This window comes from Stegodyphus dumicola, chromosome X1, assembly GCF_044657685.1.
Source record: "Stegodyphus dumicola isolate Sdum_Otavi_A_Nest chromosome X1, ASM4465768v1".
Classification (NCBI taxonomy): domain Eukaryota; kingdom Metazoa; phylum Arthropoda; class Arachnida; order Araneae; family Eresidae; genus Stegodyphus; species Stegodyphus dumicola.
Genome location: NC_140780.1, coordinates 249,827,073 through 249,840,816, shown reverse-complemented (window position 1 = coordinate 249,840,816; position 13,744 = coordinate 249,827,073). Strand labels below are relative to the sequence as shown.

The 13,744-nt window shown below is 32.9% G+C and overlaps 1 protein-coding gene across 5 annotated transcripts in view; it reads left to right on the top strand.

The window, feature by feature from the left end:
- Cka (Connector of kinase to AP-1) overlaps positions 1–13,744 on the top strand; it is a 164,991-nt gene that overhangs the window by 86,063 nt on the left and 65,184 nt on the right. For 2 of the 5 annotated variants that reach the window (XM_085807428.1, XM_085807430.1), the window contains 2 exons: positions 12,219–12,491; positions 13,149–13,294. In XM_085807428.1, coding sequence (XP_085663554.1) covers positions 12,219–12,491; positions 13,149–13,294 — 419 coding nt within the window. The remainder of the gene's footprint in view (positions 1–12,218; positions 12,492–13,148; positions 13,295–13,744) is intronic. The other 3 variants (XM_085807431.1, XM_085807432.1, XM_085807429.1) reach the window with 2 other exon arrangements.

The window sequence follows — 13,744 nt, the reverse complement described above, 5'->3', positions numbered from 1 at the left end:
CACACACAAAAAAAAATTAGAAGTTTTCACATCATATCATGTTAACATGCTAGATGCAGAATTACAACAAAAGAAACAATATGAAATACTATTGTACATATGTTGCCTATAACTAATATAATAAATGAAATTAACCCATTATAATAACAAATAGTTTCATTGAAGTAATTGAGTTCCTGAGTTAGAGAATTTAACATAATAACATAATTTGTTAGAGAATTTAACATAAGATTCCCCCTCCCTTAAATTTTACCTCTTATATTTCTTTAGGTACTGTCCTATAAGTTCAATTTGTCATATGGAACTTTTAGGTTTAATTATTTGTTAATAGCAGATAATTTACAATGAAAATAAAAAAAAAATTGTAAATTTAATAATCTGATGTAAATTGTTGTTCATTTTGCGTTGAAATACTAATTATTCCTTGATAATCATTTCATTTTTGTTTTAAGTATCCATTACTATTCTTTGACTTCATAATGCGTTCATTTTTGGTTTAAATATATATTACTATTTTTTGAAATGTAGGTAATATGCTACAGAAAGAACTACCAAATGCTGAAAAAAATTAGTGACAAGAATTAGTGTAATGCAAGTAAAACATTTTGTAATGTAATTTTGGGTCTCAGTCATCTCCTTCTACCATTATGAATATGAAAAGGAGGCAAAAGACAAAAAAAGCTTTCAAAAATTTCTTGGCCAGTTACCACTTCTGCCCAAGTGGTAACTGAATAAGCAAAGTCTCTAGTACTGTCTGTGTGCTGAAAGAAAGGTGAACAAGAGACAACTAAGTCAAGTTCCTTGAAGGCTAATGGTAGATGGGAAGGAGAAATACACAGGGTTGCCACGCTACCTGGAAAACCGGGAGAAGTCAGGGAATTCGAAAATTGACCAAAATATTCAGGGAAAAGTCAGGGAATTTAAGTATTTTTGTCAAAATCTGGAAAAGTCGGGGAAGTTCATACAACAATCCCGCCAAAAAAAGCGATTTTTGCGCTGACGTCGGAAGAGGTAACTTTTTTGGCGAATTATGTATCAGAGTGTCATTCCGGTAGCTGGCATCGAGCCAATTTTCGCAGCTCCAATTTGATTGTCTTTTAGAAAGGCAAAGCAACTTTCCCGCAACTTTTGGTTTCCAATATTCTCGAGAATCGCATGTGCAGTGCATGAACTAAAGAAAGTACCTGTTCTCGTATAAAACAAAATGGGTTTAATCCTAGTATACGGTACCATGGAGGTTAGAATCAAAGAATATGTATTGTAAAGAAGGAAAACCTCTCTGCAACAGACGTGGCTGTGGCTCCGTTCCATCATAGAGGGAAAACAGCTGTGCCTGTCTGTCGCCAAAGCTCGAAACCGGTGTCGAAGTTCGAAGGTCACGTTATCAAAAGTTCGTAAAATGAATATCGTTTAAAATTTCTTTAACCACTTGCGCTAAAAGGACGTGCCACGCGCATCAAAATGCTTTTGTCTCAAACCGCGAGCGACGTGAACACCACTTCGATAAGCATTTATCGCAAAAATGAAAATAACGTGGTGCACACGTCGCCTAACAACGAGATTGTTTATTTCTCGAGTTACAGCTCTGGATTGCACTTGCAGATGCGGAGCGGCGTGAATGAGACACTTTACGGCTTGTTATATTGTAGCGCACGGCACCGCAACCGTGAAGTTTAGTCTCAGCGCAAGTGGTTAAACTCTAAAGGAAAAGAAAATATTTTTTGGCGCAAGTAAATTAATTCATGGATTAGTTATTTTCAGGGGGAAAAAAAAACTACGAAAATCTGTTTTTAAAATTATTGCGAAAAATCCAAGAAGAAAAGTCCTTTGATAAAACGTTTCTTGGATTTTTCGCAATAATTTAAAAACAGGTTTTCGTGGTTTTCTTTTTGTCAAAGAGCGTTTCTTCTTAACACGTGTTTCTCAATTTCCTGTACACATCGCGGAGAGGGAAATTCTGGCCGCCAGGTTCCGTCGCCAAATCCCTTGGCAAATTTTCCCTCCGCATTCTAGCGGCGTAATAGCATTTTACTTGTATGGAACCTTTTCTTCTTTACATAGACGTTCTTTGGTTAGAATAATAATGGAATTTGGCGACATCTTGATGCGCAGTGAACGGGTCATTTTGGTCTTGGCAACAATTTTCAAAATCATGCCACAAAGCCCTACCGTATACTAGAATTTTACCGCAAAAATCTTTTTAAACCTTTTTTTCTTTTTTTTCTTTTTAATAAATACCTTGCCATTTTGCAGTAAAATAAAAAAATAGTAATCAGTCATCTAGGCTAGCCATGTAATATAACTATATTCGCTAAAATATCGTTGATTATTCTAATTCAATTTTTAAGTAATTATTTTTATGTTATTCATGTAATTTAATGTTGCTTCTTCCCTCTAAATTTATTTATTATTAGTAAATAATATTTCCAAATTTCAGGAAATTTTCTCTGGCATAATTCTGAAATTAATTATAGCAGTATGATGACATACCATCACGAAATTTAATGCACATATTTTTTCCTTATGTATGCTGCGAAATAAATATAAAATACCTCAATTTATTAAAATAGATTTCTTTCTTTCGTTTAGCTGCAGAATGTCTACAAAAAAAGCCTTATTTTATTCCAGAATGAGAAGTTTCTAATCTCAATATTCAGTGGAGAAAACAACAACTATTATAATTATATTTGTGTTTTCAAGTGTTAAGGTGCCTTTTAAGAACATACCTCACGCAAATTAAATTTACCTAAAATCTAACCTAACTATTTAGCATTGCGTTGTGATTTATAAGGACCGGATTAGCCTCGTGTTGAACTGGTGATGATCATGAGTAATAATTAAATAAAACATACATTTGTTATCCAATATATATATCTTAAATTTTATTAAGTTTCTTAAGTGGAAAAATAAACAAAATTATTAAACAAAGTATACCAAGAGTAATTAAGAATAAATGTCCTCTGGGATTTATTGAATAATTAAGTGAATTTGCTACACAATACAAGTAATACCATAATTAATTTACCTCTTAGCACAGCCAACGTACATTACGCGGATAGACTGGAATTTTCTTGAAACACACCTGGAAAACCTGGAAAAGTCAGGGAATTTCATTCTCCTGTTTGAGTGGCAACCCTGAATACAAAATCTGAATAACTGAATTAAGCTGAGATGTTTATGGATGTGAAAGCCTTCTTGGAGCTCTCATGCTTCAGTTGAAAATTTCTGTAACTTTGGCTTTAGGCAGATAGCCCTCGAGGCTTTACCATTATCACATAAACCAAACCATCCAACAAAAGGTGCACAGAAATTTAAATTTAAAAAAAAAAAAAAAAAAAAAAAAAAACTGATTACTTTATTTCACATGTCAGTCTTGATGAATGAAGCTTTAACTCAGCTTTGAATGAACTGAATACTTTTTGTTTTTGGAGTATTGATTACTGCCAAATTAAAAAACCATGGGGAGCCCTGTCATTTGGCTGATTGGCTGATATTATGAGGCGCTGTTAACCCAAATAAGTTAAAATATTAAAAATACTTTTTTCCTCTGTTATGTTGGTACAACTGCTTTATTTGATGGCAGTAACAATTAAAAAGCTCTCTTTCATGAATTTCATAGATTGTACTAATCAGTTTACTTTTGAACTGAAGACACCTGATTCCTTTTTGTATACCTTTTAGTTACATAAGAAGAATTTTATTACATGATTACTGTGTATCATAAATCTTCCTTATGTTACCTTCTCCTTATTCCAGACCTTGTCATTCTGCTAAATAAAGTCGACTCCTTTTTTCTTCTTAAGTTTTCTGAGTATTCATATATTTGCTGTTCAAAGTAAGCTTATAAGGTATTTCTCCCTTATAAGCTTACTTATTACTTACCCGTCATCTTAGCATCTCTTCGTAGTGTAGTGGTCTGCACGCTGGGCACGTATTCCAGAGGTCCGTGGTTTGATTCCCAGCAAAGGCTTTGCTCCTCTTTTGTGACTCCTGCTTCCAAATAGCCTAATGTCTCTACAGTGGCACCTGAACTAAAAGGGTGGTGGATGATGATTCTCCACACCCAGGATTTGGCCATTGGGTCCCCTAAAACCCCAGCTGCCCTTTAAAAGGGGGAGTATATAAGGTATTTCTCCCACCTTCTCAGCATGTCTTCATAATGTGGTGGTCTGCACTTTGGGCACGTATTCCAGAGGTCCGTGGTTCGATTTCCGGTGAAGGCGTTGCTTCTTTTTCATGACTCCTACTTCCAAATAACCTAATGCTTTTGATCAAGAATGAGAAGCTTTTGATCAGGAACTGTACTATTTAACAGCACTTGCAACTGATGGATGTTTCTCATCCCCTATCCATTTTGAGACAAGCACTTCAGTCACTCAAACACTTTCTTGAGATGGGGCACTGACAGATGCACCGGCTTATTGGGATGGGCAGTTTGCACTACTAAGCCTAACTTCTGGGGAAAAGTGACATAAATTTAATTTGTGGCCCAGTTGTTTCAATTTTTGGCACATTATGAGAGGACACCTACGTAGTTATCAGAATTAATTTGAAAACTTTATATTTTCCTTGCCGTTTTAAGCATAAAGAACATTCTGCTAAACAATGCACAAAATATTCACCTCAGCACTAGCCAAACTCTAAGGGGAATGGATAAAACCTCTAAAGTGATATGACTTATAAATCTCCATATTGCCAAATGTAAAAGTGTTCTTAACCCCTTCGAGCCGGGTAGTGAAAACACGCGCTTATCGCGGAGGCCGGCAGTGTCTTCCGCGAGCATCTCTCCAGGGCCGGGGGCTTTTTTGCTACTAAGCCTAAATCCATGAAATTTCCGAAGTATCAACGCATTGTTTAATAATGCTCTATAGAGTATTTAAACGGCTTATGCTTTATTTATATATATATACTTTAATTACCTTATTTCTTGTTTAAATGCATATTTTACACATTTTATTTTAATTACTCACCATTTTATGACTTTTAACATTATACATCTGAAAACTAAATATATTACTTAAAATTCTCTTTTCGTATGAAAAATTTGAAAACAGGGATCTACACACATGCCTACGTTACATTCCTTGAAGTCGTAATAACTCATTTGCCGTTTTGGAGGATTTTTCCGGGAAGTGAACAAACGAAGCATCGTCGTCTCATTTTCTTATTAGTCTCTTCTGAACAAAGTTTTGGAAAATGTCTTTCAGTTAATCTTTCAGAATTAATATCAGAATTTCAGAATCAATATCTGAAATATTTTGCATCATTTCTGCTATTTCATGCTCTGTTAAACATTTTCGACGCTTCGACATTTCAACGGTAAAAACAGAAAGAATTCACGTCTAACAAGATATAATTATTTTCTAAAAACTGAACTGTAAACCGAAATACTCAACGCTTTAGCGCATATAAAACTTCTACTTACAATAAACAACTACCACGTGCGAATAAAGTGCGATTTAAAGAGACATCATAAATCACGCCATTCGGAAACATTTAGTTCCTCGTTTGTTTATATAATCAAAAACACGTGTATGTGAGTCATGCTTCTCTCATTTTGAGTAGAAGATCTAATGTACATGTATCTGAAACCATATGGACATACAGTGCCATCTTGTGGCAGAAATTATAGTTTGAAAAATGTTCCAGGATGCTGGCACAAATACGTGACAGTAGGTAGTAAACGGGAAAATGCTCTGTCACGCCTGCATGTCAGCCGGTAGGTGAGTGTGTTCATTGCTGGCACGTAGACGTGACAGTCGGCGTGAAGGGGTTAAGCATAAGAACTTCCCCATGTGTTTATATCAGCTAACACAGTTAATAGCCAGCTCTTTTTATTTCAGTACTCTACACAATTTCCGTTTTGATTCAAAGCAAAATATCAAAAACTAGCAGCTTCGCTGCCAGCCTTCATCTGGCTTTTAAATGTACCGGAAAAAGGGCTTACAATTACAATGACAAAATTACAATGAAATAAGCAATATCCCTTAATACAAATATTAATTATCCTAATAAATAAATTAATCAACTTCCCTTTGAAAAATCCTAAGAACTCAAATGGTATAAAGAAGGTTAAGAACTTTGTTTATATATAAAAATGACAATGAAATATGCCAATCTCTTAAAAACAGCGACGTAAGAAATACGATGAAAAATTGTTGCCAAACCCATATTTCTAAAAGAATGAAACTATTCAAAATGATGCGATTTCATCAAAAATCCATCAACAACAAGAAGACAGGAAAATTGTTGCCAAAATCACATTTTTAGAGATGTGAGAAGTGTACTCGGAAGCTTCATTTAAAAAATTTTTTAAAAATACAAAATATTATCATTTTTCGAAAATTCTTTTTGTAAAAGCAGTTGTAAGTATAAAAGTTTAACATGTCCAAATTCAAAGAAAAATAAACTGTACATTTTTAAAAATAAACTTTTTTAGAAAAAATCCTGTTGAAAAGGTGTTAAGCTCACTTTGTTAAATAAATTTGTATTTAATCAATTTATTGAAACACAAAATTTATTTTAAGTTCGTAAAAAAGCTAAGTGCCTACGTTTCATGACGATGTGAAAATGGAGTCTGTAGAGTAAAATCTCGCTTTCCTGTAGCCCATTATGTCTCAAAATGATGTGATTTCGTCACAAAACATAAAATAAAAAAAAATTCAAATTTCGAAAAAAAAACGCTTCGAGGTGCACTGGCTCTTGTCTAGATGCACCTATGTACCAAAGTTCGTAGTCGTGAGTCTATTAGCTTACGCGCAGCACAAACGAAAGAGACACACACACAGACAGGCTCTTTTGTTTATTATATGTAGAGATAAATAACTAATGGAATGACCATGAACATTCTCCACGCTCTATAAATTCCACCATAATTGACATAGAGCTACATCTAGTGGGAAAAAGAAGATACTAATTAAGCATTCTATCTAAAAATACATATGTTAGGCACCAATCTTCGTAGTGCGTTTAAACAGCAGTTCATACACTTGGTGGTCGAAGCACATGTGACACACCTGTCCTGAAATGGCTTTTTATTACTGCTTTGCAGGGTGGCCTGCAGCTGTATTTATAGTCCTTACTGAAAGTGGTTGTTGACAGTGATCTGTGCTGCTGTTTTACTTCTGTTCTGTGCTAGTGCTTCAACCACAGTTCATTCACATTAGGATCTCAAAAGTTAAAAAGTTAAAATGGCCCATTTGTACCTACATGGAGTAGAATGGAGTAAGCAGCATAGAAATTTGTGCAAATTCAGATTTTCTGGGAGCAGTGATACTTCATTTAGTGCTTTTAATTAGTTGAGGTAGAAAAAAGTTGGTAAATTGGCCCCATATGATTGACCTAATTGTTGAAAAGGGGGCAAGACTAACCCTGAAAAATGAGTAGCAGTTCCATTATTTCCTATTACTTGCAATGTTGAACGTATACTAGAACTCCAGGAGTGCCTATAGCAATCTGTGTCACTGGGAAAATTTCAAGCTTTGCATCTATGTTAGAAAAATACCAAATTCATAGATGATCCATTACATACAATTGCTGGTCAGGAAACCTGATCTGTCAGTTCTTCCCAAAATAATTCAAAGGAAAAGTCACCAGTTTCTGAATTCGACTTTTTTGGAGGCTATCCACATCAATGATCTTTCTATTGTAGTTAATTAGGTAAATTCAGATATTCATTTTAAAGTGTGTTAATCTTAATTACTTATGCATTTTCCTCTTGTCAGTTCTTGACATTTGACTAGAAATTTTTTGAAGCTTTTTGTGGGTTCTTACATGTGCATATGTTTCATTCTTATTTTTCATTTTCACTTGAAGAAGAATATTATGTTTGGCCTTAAAAACTCTAGCTTAGCACATAGTACCTATTTTATGCTAGTTCTTATTGCCAGTGTTTTATTTTCTTAAGCATAATTGAAGTCTGTATTGAGATATAAAATGATGTCTTGTTGAAATGTCAAACTGAGCTTTATGAAATAAGTGTACCGGAAATTATAATATTTACGAAATATTTATTATATGCATGTTATTGAATGTTTTCAGCAGAAAATTGTGGATTTACTTTTGTTTCTTTTTGTCTTCAGAGCATGTCTTTCATTAAGAAAAGTCTTTGACCTGATTTTTTGAATTTTTCTTTATGAAATTTAATCTTGCTCCACAATTTAAGTTTAGAAATTTGTATTACAAATTCTGTAAATTAAAAACTATTACTTTAAGTAGTAAATTAAAAACTATTACTTTACTATCTGACTTTTAAGTAGTAAGAAACTGTTTTGTTTCTTAAAATTTAGTTAAGAGGCTGTTAGTGTCACACTTGGTAAAATTAGTATTATCTTATTTTTTTATTTGTTGAACATTTCGTTTTTAAAAGAATTTTACACTTTTTAGGTTATGCTAATTTATCTGCATCCACTTTCTCCAAATTAAGTTTATTTGGGGGGGCACACAGGCAATTACTCATTTGATGGGAATAAAATCAAATCACTAGTGATGTACATGCCAGAATGGGCATACACCAGTTTAGATCATATTAGTGATTACTGTTTTTAAAGATCACAAAAGAATCCTACTCAGAAAGTGGAATCTTTTCTCACTGCATGCAAACCGACTTCATCCTTGAAAATTTTTTCATGCTGTAGATCAATATGTATAAGTAATTCAATTTAAAGTTGTTCTAGTTCTCCTAAAAATACAAAGTGCTCCTTTAAGAAGAGTTGATATCTAACATTTTGTGTTATTGTTGAAAATGATTGCCAGCTAAGAAAGGAGGAAAAACTAATGGCATTTTTGCATAACACTTGAGGTGAGATAATGCATATGATAGAAAGTGTTGACTTGGGTAGCCTTTAAAATGTTAAGTTTCAACTTAAACTGGCATGTCAGCTTCATAACAGATACACAAGGGGAGGCTGGTTTAGTACCATGCTGGAATAACACTGCTTTTGAATTATTGTTATGGTGATAAAAAATTCTTTGCAGTTTGTTACAGTGGTTTCATCTTTTTCTAACCTTATGCAAGGATATGAACATGTACTGTCAAATTTTGGTTGAAATACTTATACATTGTGGGAAAAAAAATTATTTTAAGCTATAACTTTTTCAATTTGATGAGAAGCATTAATTTTATTGCTTTTTGGATCTGCTCACAAAGAGTTATATTTGCACAGCATTTATTATAATCCCTTAAGGACCAGCGTGCAGAAAACGAAGCACAGTCACAGGACTGGGTGCATTGAAATGGATTGTCGCCACTGGCCTGCACATTTTCAGCAGTTAAGCCTAATTTTATAAAAAGAATCATATAAAATCAGCATTTTGATAGTATAACTTCAATTTTTGAAGTTGCGTATTTAATGTACTTGTTTTTAATGTGTATTAATATAAAGAATATCATATTAAAAGATATAAATTAAACAGGCAAAATACTAAAATCATAACTTAACACACAGAAATAAATACTATAAACATGAAAAAAATTACAAATATGAAATTTAAAAAAATAAATAAGATTAACCTGCAGGTAAATAAATATGAATTTAAAAATTCTGCTGTGTGTGAAATAATTCAAAACAAGGATCGACACACAGTCCTACATTGCATATTTTGCACTCAAAATATGTTGTTTGCTTTCGCTTTTCCTTGGTTTTAGCACACACAATGCATCTTCTCGTACCTTTATTACCTTTTCTGTCGAACATAAATTTTCGGAAAATGTCTTCCAGTTAGACGGAAAGGTGGAGTGTTCAGTGATTTTGGACAAATTTTTAAGTTTTTAAGTAAGGTCTCTTAGCCATGGCTAACGGAATGAAACTGAATATATAACCCCAACACATGTCTAAAAACTTCTTCAAAAGACACCTAGAAATATTTCATCCTCAAACCATGTGTAACACCAGGTTTATATTAGAAAACTTCGTGTTTTACTAAATCGAAAAACGGTGTCCGTGACGATGACTGAAAAGTGATCAAGGAAAGACCCCACATCGGCGGGATATCCGTTACTGATCACATCAATATATACATTATATGTAAATACATAATGCCTGTGTTATTATGTATAATGATCATTCAAGGCATTATATATAATCACCTATTAAATCGAGTAAGTAAAACACAAACGCTGGCTCTTTCCTGAGAAATGCGAACGACTAAGACGCATTACGCGTTGAGAAAAACTGATGGTCTTTCCCCTTCTGTAATAATGCTGTAATGTTACTTTTTAATTAACCAACAAAGCTTATGTTAAATTTTTAAAGTAAATGGAAAAATAACAACTGGTCTTGAGTTTTTCCATCATGGATGTTCGGTGATGTTACACCTGCTATATTCAGATAAATGCACTTTCCTAACACACACACACACACACACACACAAAAAAAAAAAAAAAAAAAAAGCAAGTAACATAAACGAAAACAAGGATCTGGATGCACTTACCCACATTGTAATAACGAAAAGAAAAAACAAAGAACAAAAAGCGGGGGAAAAAGTTCTAACGAAATAAAAAAACACCTGTGACCCTTTAATTCACAGGCGCACTTGCAAATAGCCGTGATTCCCTTGTTTATACCAATAAATCTATCAAAACCAGAAGCACAAAACAGAAACTAATGCCAGTGCATGAAGGTCAAATGCCGTATGAATCAGCCCATGTGAAAACAGTTACCATTTAGCTCCATCTACTGGCTTTTAAAAATTCAAATAAATTGTTCCGTTTTAAATTTAGATATATGTGATGCTGGGTTGGTAGGAGTAGAATCGTTGCGTCGCTGGACTGGTAGGGGTGGAATCGTTTCGTCGCATATACGGGAAGCAGGTCCCGAACGGGTTAACTAAATTTTTATATATACTTACTTTGCTTTTTGTTTTTATAACTAATGATATCTAACTTAAACTTGTGAACTTAATAATTGATGCACAATGGGAGCCTGGTTTTGTGCAATGCCGGAAGGGTGTTGCTGTTGAACTATTAATGGTAATAAAATATTATTTACAGTTATTATAGTGATTTGATTTGTTCTTCATATATACAATATTATGAACATTCACTGTGAAATTCTGGTTGAAACATATATATTGTGGGAAAAGTAATTATTTTAAGCTGTAATTGTTTTCAGTTTGATGGGAAGTATTAATTTTATTGCCATTTGGATCTGCTCATGAAGAGCTATATTTGCCAACCATCTACTAACTAATTTTTATATTAGTCTTATTTTGCTGTTCGTTCTTATAATTGATGGATATCTAGATCATTTTTAAAAAATATGATCCGTAAGAAATAGCAGAAATTTTGATGACTGGATAAGCGAGCTAGCTGCTGAGAGTTCATGTAGTATCATATTAGATTTTTGCAAATTTTTATCATTTTCTTAGGGATATTTATTCCTTTTTTGTCATTATGAAAATGTAGAAGTTCATGTTTTGTTGTTTTTCACGTACAAGAAATCAATATTCTTAACATGAGTAACTATTTCTTGTGTAGAGAAGTTCTCTGGGAAAAATCGTATATTTTTCAACAATAAAATCTGCATGTTATTTCAAAAGTGTAATTTATTAAATAAACAATTTTTGGGTTGGGCTGTGATGTGACATAGTCTAAATGAATTATAGTGGCTTACATGTGTTCTGAAAGTATTTCATCAGCTTTTACATTAACATTAAAATTTTTCTTAAAATTTCATTATGCACTTTAAATTTTGTTACATACCTGCTTAAGAAATATTTGCTTCTTAAGTTCAAATGTTTCTTTTGTATCTGATCTTGTCTCATCTGCAAAGCTTTTGCATCTTTAACTGTGGATTTTAATAAATAAATAAATATTGTTTTTACAAAATAGAAGTTTGTACATGGGCTTGAATAAAGCAGTGTGTAAAAAAATCAACAGGACTGTTTTGTAGGGTTCTGATTGCATTGCCTTTATTTTAAGGCTTTTCATTTTTAATCCTTCTCTTTTTCTTTCCTCCCACCCACCAGTTGCAGTTAACATTTTATGTGTTTCTTATTTCTACTGAAAATAAATGCTGAATTCTTATAGTTACATATGTTTGTGTTACTGTTTGTTATGCATGCAGTGTATTGTGTGCAGTCTTATCTTGTTTTTCATTTGCTCGCCATGCATGTTGGTAAAAAATTTGCATTTCATTTTTGTATATGCGATGTATTCTGCGTTTCTACACTATATTTTCAACTTTTACATTTGTCTTCTACATGCATGTATATGCCAGGACCAAAACGGTCCACACTCCAGGCAATGCTTGTTCGTTTAGCCAATGGAAGTACTGATGGAGATCGCATTAACTTGGATGATCTGTCAGGAGCATCTGTTGCAACTGGGGTCATAGATGCCAAGTCAGATGTCATCTGTGATGCAAATGTTAGTGGCAGTAATTCATTTGGGGAAGATCTCAGTTCCTTAGCTGGTTTAGGACCAAGCTTGAGTTCATTTTTGAATATTGGAGCACCGTGCAGCAATGTCCAAGGTCATGCTGATGAAAATGGTATGTTCTTATAATGGCCTTGTTAAAAAAAAGACCATGAAAACCACTTAATTTGAATTCACTGATTGCAAAAATGCATCATGATAGGAGAAAATATTCATATTATTGGGGTGTTAATGTGAATTAATGCTTTCTTCTATAAATTAGTTTTAACTGCAATAACCCTGCTATTTATTACTATTTATGGACATGCTTTGGGTAACTGATTTCCTTCTCAGACCTAACTTTCAATTTGAAATAAAATATTTATTTTACTAACATGTATTAGATTCTAGTTCTAAATTTTAATTTTCACCTTTCTCAATAATCATTCATCTGTGCTCGTGAAAGAGAAGTTGCACTACCTCATTTACCTTCTTATCTGCTGTTATATAGATATGCACACAGATGTGCTCTATGTGAAATATTTTAAGTGAATTTTTATGTATTTTAATGCTATTAATTTTATGTTAATGCATTATGAGTGCAAAATTTCATACTTCAATATCAGCTTGTTGTGGATATAAAACATTTATTCCTTGAATTTTGTTTACTCTAAATTATTTGCATATTGAATAAATTGCTTTAGTTCTTCATATCGTAATTCCCATAATATTTCTGATATAATAATAAATTTTGCAAGTTTTTGCTTTATACTAAAGAACAATGCTTCTGTAGGTGTACAAGGTGGTACTTCTCTTCCATTTCCTCCTGGATCTCGTAGACCGCTGCTAGGTAATGAAGATGATCCTTTAGAAGCTGCTTTGGGTCTCGGGGAGTTAGCAAGTTTGACGGTTAATAATGAAGCAGATACTAGTTACGATGTTAGTAACATTTTGTATCATTGTTTTAATATTTATCATATTCATGCATATTCTGACACAAATGCAAATTGAACTCTTAGTCATTGAGCATAATCCTTTTTTGTAGAATCTCTGAATTTATTCTAAATGATTATTATGTGATAAAATATGATTAAGATTTAAAAATAAATATTAACTTCATATTTATAAGAAATTATCAATAATTTATCCTGTTAATTGTCAATGCATTTGTTAGATATGTTGCTTCAATTCATTATGCAAAGAGAATTCTGTAAACTTTTATTAAACATCATAGAATGTTTAAAATAAATGAAACACGATTGACATTTATCAGACTAACTATATTTATTCAGACTAAAGCATTTATTATTGTTAATCTGAAAATATTGGCTTTTTTGGGGGTATTACATAACAGTGTAACCCCTTAATGCTGTTGCGCGATTTTTACCG